The 6,151-nt window shown below is 46.7% G+C and overlaps 1 protein-coding gene across 1 annotated transcript in view; it reads left to right on the forward strand.

The window, feature by feature from the left end:
* LOC108665241 (phospholipase D2) overlaps positions 1-6,151 on the forward strand; it is a gene marked incomplete in the record, with an annotated part of 23,781 nt that overhangs the window by 1,261 nt on the left and 16,369 nt on the right. Inside the window, 4 exon segments of the mRNA XM_018151977.2 lie at positions 3,344-3,434; positions 3,741-3,799; positions 4,165-4,288; positions 5,174-5,268. Coding sequence (XP_018007466.2) covers positions 3,344-3,434; positions 3,741-3,799; positions 4,165-4,288; positions 5,174-5,268 — 369 coding nt within the window.

Raw genomic sequence — 6,151 nt, forward strand, 5'->3', positions numbered from 1 at the left:
GCCTCCAGCTTTCAAGTGTGACACAGCCGACACGCTTAATCAAGCCCCACTGCTCTCCAGTTTCCACCTTCTTACAGCCACTGGCCAGACGACATTTTTCACAGCCAGTAGTCACACTGGCTGATTAGTTGTGAGTCTGGCGCAAAGAAGCGTGGTTAGATTTTCTGGTCGGACACGGAAGTGGTAGGGCGTTTCAAGACTACATAATACAACCTGTCTCTTATACACATCTAGATGTGTATAAGAGACAGATTCTTAACATCGCAGAACATCCACAGCATTTTGCGGTCTCGAACTCGCAACTCACTGCTACAATTCTGCTGTGCTTAACCGCCCGGCCTCCTCGCCGATTCTGACCAGAAACTGGCGCACAGAGCTGGGATCGAACCCGCGTCTCTCTTGGTACTCTGGTCCTATACTTTCAAAAAAAGTTAAGAGATCGTAAGTCCATCAGCCAATCATTAACGTCCACGCAAGCAAAATCCACCAATCGTAGACAAGAAAATAGAGCGTAAGTACTTAGGTTCACTTAGCCAGTTTTGAAAGTATGGCCCCTGAACTGTAACCACTGGTTAAACATGCCGCGTTTTTCTATCGCATTTTCGTCATGAAGAACACGTCTGGTAGAGGGGCTGAAACTGGCGTCACTGAGTGGCTTCATAGTCACACGTAGCCTCTTAAAGTGTGGTGTTGAGTGTGGTGAAATAAACCGTGTGATGCACAGGGTGGTGCTGGAGGTGTGGTGTTGAGTGTGATATAAGTGTGGTGTAATACATTATGGTGCGCAGGGTGGTGCTGGAAGTGTGGTGTTGAGTGTGGTGAAATAAACCGTGTGATGCACAGGGTGGTGCTGGAGGTGTGGTGTTGAGTGTGATGTAATGCATCGTGTGGTGCGCAGGGTGGTGCTGGAGGTGTGGTGTTGAGTGTGATGTAAGTGTGGTGTAATACATTGTGGTGCGCAGGGTGGTGCTGGAAGTGTGGTGTTGAGTGTGGTGAAATAAACCGTGTGATGCACAGGGTGGTGCTGGAGGTGTGGTGTTGAGTGTGATGTAATGCATCGTGTGGTGCGCAGGGTGGTGCTGGAGGTGTGGTGTTGAGTGTGATGTAAGTGTGGTGTAATACATTGTGGTGCGCAGGGTGGTGCTGGAAGTGTGGTGTTGAGTGTGGTGAAATAAACCGTGTGATGCACAGGGTGGTGCTGGAGGTGTGGTGTTGAGTGTGATGTAATGCATCGTGTGGTGCGCAGGGTGGTGCTGGAGGTGTGGTGTTGAGTGTGATGTAAGTGTGGTGTAATACATTGTGGTGCGCAGGGTGGTGCTGGAAGTGTGGTGTTGAGTGTGGTGAAATAAACCGTGTGATGCACAGGGTGGTGCTGGAGGTGTGGTGTTGAGTGTGATGTAATGCATCGTGTGGTGCGCAGGGTGGTGCTGGAGGTGTGGTGTTGAGTGTGATGTAAGTGTGGTGTAATACATTGTGGTGCGCAGGGTGGTGCTGGAAGTGTGGTGTTGAGTGTGGTGAAATAAACCGTGTGATGCACAGGGTGGTGCTGGAGGTGTGGTGTTGAGTGTGATGTAATGCATCGTGTGGTGCGCAGGGTGGTGCTGGAGGTGTGGTGTTGAGTGTGATGTAAGTGTGGTGTAATACATTGTGGTGCGCAGGGTGGTGCTGGAAGTGTGGTGTTGAGTGTGGTGAAATAAACCGTGTGATGCACAGGGTGGTGCTGGAGGTGTGGTGTTGAGTGTGATGTAATGCATCGTGTGGTGCGCAGGGTGGTGCTGGAGGTGTGGTGTTGAGTGTGATGTAAGTGTGGTGTAATACATTGTGGTGCGCAGGGTGGTGCTGGAAGTGTGGTGTTGAGTGTGGTGAAATAAACCGTGTGATGCACAGGGTGGTGCTGGAGGTGTGGTGTTGAGTGTGATGTAATGCATCGTGTGGTGCGCAGGGTGGTGCTGGAGGTGTGGTGTTGAGTGTGATGTAAGTGTGGTGTAATACATTGTGGTGCGCAGGGTGGTGCTGGAAGTGTGGTGTTGAGTGTGGTGAAATAAACCGTGTGATGCACAGGGTGGTGCTGGAGGTGTGGTGTTGAGTGTGATGTAATGCATCGTGTGGTGCGCAGGGTGGTGCTGGAGGTGTGGTGTTGAGTGTGATGTAAGTGTGGTGTAATACATTGTGGTGCGCAGGGTGGTGCTGGAAGTGTGGTGTTGAGTGTGGTGAAATAAACCGTGTGATGCACAGGGTGGTGCTGGAGGTGTGGTGTTGAGTGTGATGTAATGCATCGTGTGGTGCGCAGGGTGGTGCTGGAGGTGTGGTGTTGAGTGTGATGTAAGTGTGGTGTAATACATTGTGGTGCGCAGGGTGGTGCTGGAAGTGTGGTGTTGAGTGTGGTGAAATAAACCGTGTGATGCACAGGGTGGTGCTGGAGGTGTGGTGTTGAGTGTGATGTAATGCATCGTGTGGTGCGCAGGGTGGTGCTGGAGGTGTGGTGTTGAGTGTGATGTAAGTGTGGTGTAATACATTGTGGTGCGCAGGGTGGTGCTGGAAGTGTGGTGTTGAGTGTGGTGAAATAAACCGTGTGATGCACAGGGTGGTGCTGGAGGTGTGGTGTTGAGTGTGATGTAATGCATCGTGTGGTGCGCAGGGTGGTGCTGGAGGTGTGGTGTTGAGTGTGATGTAAGTGTGGTGTAATACATTGTGGTGCGCAGGGTGGTGCTGGAAGTGTGGTGTTGAGTGTGGTGAAATAAACCGTGTGATGCACAGGGTGGTGCTGGAGGTGTGGTGTTGAGTGTGATGTAATGCATCGTGTGGTGCGCAGGGTGGTGCTGGAGGTGTGGTGTTGAGTGTGATGTAAGTGTGGTGTAATACATTGTGGTGCGCAGGGTGGTGCTGGAAGTGTGGTGTTGAGTGTGGTGAAATAAACCGTGTGATGCACAGNTGCTGGGGACTTGAGGGTCTCTTACTCTAAGGATCAACAGATAATACAGAAATTAATAATACAAATTTTTGAATTATTCAGGTACCATGAGGTGCCTTTTATTCAGTTATTAAAATTGGTTATAATTTGCTCAACGTGATTCGTGAATAAGCGTTTACCTTTTTTGTTAAAGCAATTAGGATGTCAATTTACGTTGTTAAATTAATGAATTAACGATGTCAATTACGATGTACGCCCGCGGCGCTAACATGGCACGAACACAGTGCCACCACTTCACTGTAGTTGTACTTAATAACTTCATATGTTTATTATATTTTATGTATGTATGTTTATTGGTAATTAAATAGTTTTTTTGTGTGTTAACTAAAAAACTTCGTGTGTGCGTTATTAACGTACGTCTTACCTACACAGAATGAAGCTCAAAGTTCCAGTGGCGTCGCAGAAACTGCGAGACCGCCGCACCAGCTTCCGTGAACAGCTGGTGAACAGCCCGTCACAGCTGGTGGGTTGTGTGGTGAACAGCTGGTGAACAGCCCGTCACAGCTGGTGGGTTGTGTGGTGAACAGCTGGTGAACAGCCCGTCCCAGCTGGTGGGTTGTGTGGTGAACAGCTGGTGAACAGCCCGTCCCAGCTGGTGGGTTGTGTGGTGAACAGCTGGTGAACAGTTTTTGTCATGTCTGTGGCAGGTCAGGGCTGAGTTTGTCATGTCTGTGGCAGGTCAGGGCTGAGTTTGTCATGTCTGTGGCAGGTCAGGGCTGAGTTTGTCATGTCTGTGGCAGGTCAGGGCTGAGTTTGTCATGTTTTACAGGCGGTTAAGAACGGCGGCGGCGAACAAGAGACGCGAGATCATGACAAGCGAGCTGTCAAGTAAGCTTTAACTTATTATTTATGATAAATCTGTCGGGGTTAATTTGGTTTATTATATGCGAAGATTATTCTGCTTTATTATTAATGGCTTAACTTTGTAAGGTATAAGCATTTGTGATGCGTAGCTGCGTACTAAAGAAACGTTTGTTGTCAGCAGCTCGAGGCTTGGAAAAGATATTAAGCATTTATTATGTAATGGGAAAATAATAAATTTCGTTGATTGTTTTAGTTATAATTTAGTTGAAATAAATACATTTTTGAGTTATATTTTAGTTGAAATAAATACATTGTTTTCTTTATATTTTAGTTGAAATAAATACATTGTTTTAGTTATATTTTAGTTGAAATAAGTACATGTATTACAGGTATCCACGCAAGTCTTTAGCGCGTATGGACGCAGACACGCCAGGTGACCTGCAGCAATACCTGCGTAACCTGCTGCTGCATCCCTTCTACCGCAGCCAGCGCGACGTGCTTAACCTGTTTGAGGTGACCTGCTTTACTTGTGGTGACCTGCCTTGTGGTGACCTGCCTTACTTGTGGTGACCTGCCTTGCTTGTGGTGACCTGCCTTGTGGTGACCTGCCTTATTTATGGTGACCTGCTTTATATGTGGTGACCCACTGTCTTTGATGTGACCCACTCTCTTGCTAGGCTTGTATCCTACAATTGCTTGTATCCTACAATTGCTCGTATCCTACAATTGCTTGTATCCTACAATTGCCTGTATCCTACAAATCAATGTTTTGTTGCTGCAGTTGAGGATATTTTCGGTCTTCATCCTTATCGCATGAACTGATAACCTGCATCTCAGCCCCAGGCTGTCACGCTCTCCCCTTATCTTTGCTTAAACTTGTTAATATAATACATAAACTTATCTTTGCTTAAACTTGTCATATTAAACTTGTTAATATAATACATAAACTTATCTTTGCTTAAACTTGTCAAACTTGCAGCCAAAACAAAACCAAGATTTGTTCTGCCTCGACGCCTCTTCCTTGCTCCGACATTACGCAGAGATTATGTCAGTTCTGGGACTATGTATATCCTGATATTGTATAATACCTCCCTTTCACTTTTACATTTGTCCATCATGCGATGTCTCTATAAGACTTAACTTATATAAGTCTTAGTTAAGTCTTATAAGACTTAACTTAAGACTTATCCTGCTATGAGATAGTGTCCACCCTGGAATTGTGTCCCTTAGATTGTGTCCACGCAGACATTGTGCCCACGCAGACATTGTGTCCACGCAGACATTGTGCCCACGCAGACATTGTGCCCACGCAGACATTGTGTCCACGCAGACATTGTGCCCACGCAGACATTGTGCCCACGCAGACATTGTGCCCACGCAGATATTGTGCCCACGCAGGTGTCTGCGCTGTCGTTCGTGCGAGGTTTGGGCCGTAAGCTGAAGGAGGGACTCGTGAAGAAGAGGGTCGGAGGATACAACAAAATGTACATCGCGTGAGTACCTTTGTGCTATTTTAATTTATTATTATTATTATTTATTGGCGCATCTATAAAAACTCACCTACTGCCTCCTTGTGTACTGCGTGCTAATGCCTCGGAAGTTGTTGTTAGAGATCCTTTAGATATCTAGATTAGAGATATTATAGAGATAGCCCTCTAGATATTTGTCAAAGATCCTTTTTCCTATTATCCTGATGCACACCTACATATCATGAGTCTGAAGTTCCTCGAAGGAATATCAGGCTTCTGTGTTAACTTTAACATTTCTAATGCTTTATTTTTTGAACGCAATTTGTGTCCAGCTGCTCCCTATGTTCAGGTTAGGTTCCAGTACGGTCACGTCCACATTACAATCTTCCTACTTAACCTTGAACGCGTTGAACATCATCGCATTACAATGTTCCTACTGAACGTTGAACGCGTTGAACATCATCGCATTACAATGTTCCTACTGAACGTTGAACGCGTTGAATATCATCACATTACAATGTTCCTACTGAACGTTGAACGCGTTGAATATCATCACATTACAATCTTCCTACTTAACCTTGAACGCGTTTAATATCATCGTATCGAGTTCGGGCTCAGTCATAACAGATACTATAATTCTTACTTGCTACGGTCTCAACTCTCATGTCAAAATTAAAGTCTGTAATGACGTTAGTATTCTTAGTTTATGTTAAGCACGTAGCAGTCCCAGGCCACGATGGCATCGCACTGTCTTACTATCGCGCATCCGCCCTCATTTGGGCCAGCTGATGCCCTCATTTGGGCCAGCTGATGCCCTCATTTGGGCCAGCTGATGCCCTCAGTTGGGCCAGCTGATGCCCTCATTTGGGCCAGCTGATGCCCTCAGTTGGGCCAGCTGATGCCCTCA

The sequence above is a fragment of the Hyalella azteca genome, unplaced genomic scaffold (genome assembly GCF_000764305.2).
Source record: "Hyalella azteca isolate HAZT.00-mixed unplaced genomic scaffold, Hazt_2.0.2 contig11473, whole genome shotgun sequence".
In the NCBI taxonomy this organism is placed as follows: Eukaryota; Metazoa; Arthropoda; class Malacostraca; order Amphipoda; family Hyalellidae; genus Hyalella; species Hyalella azteca.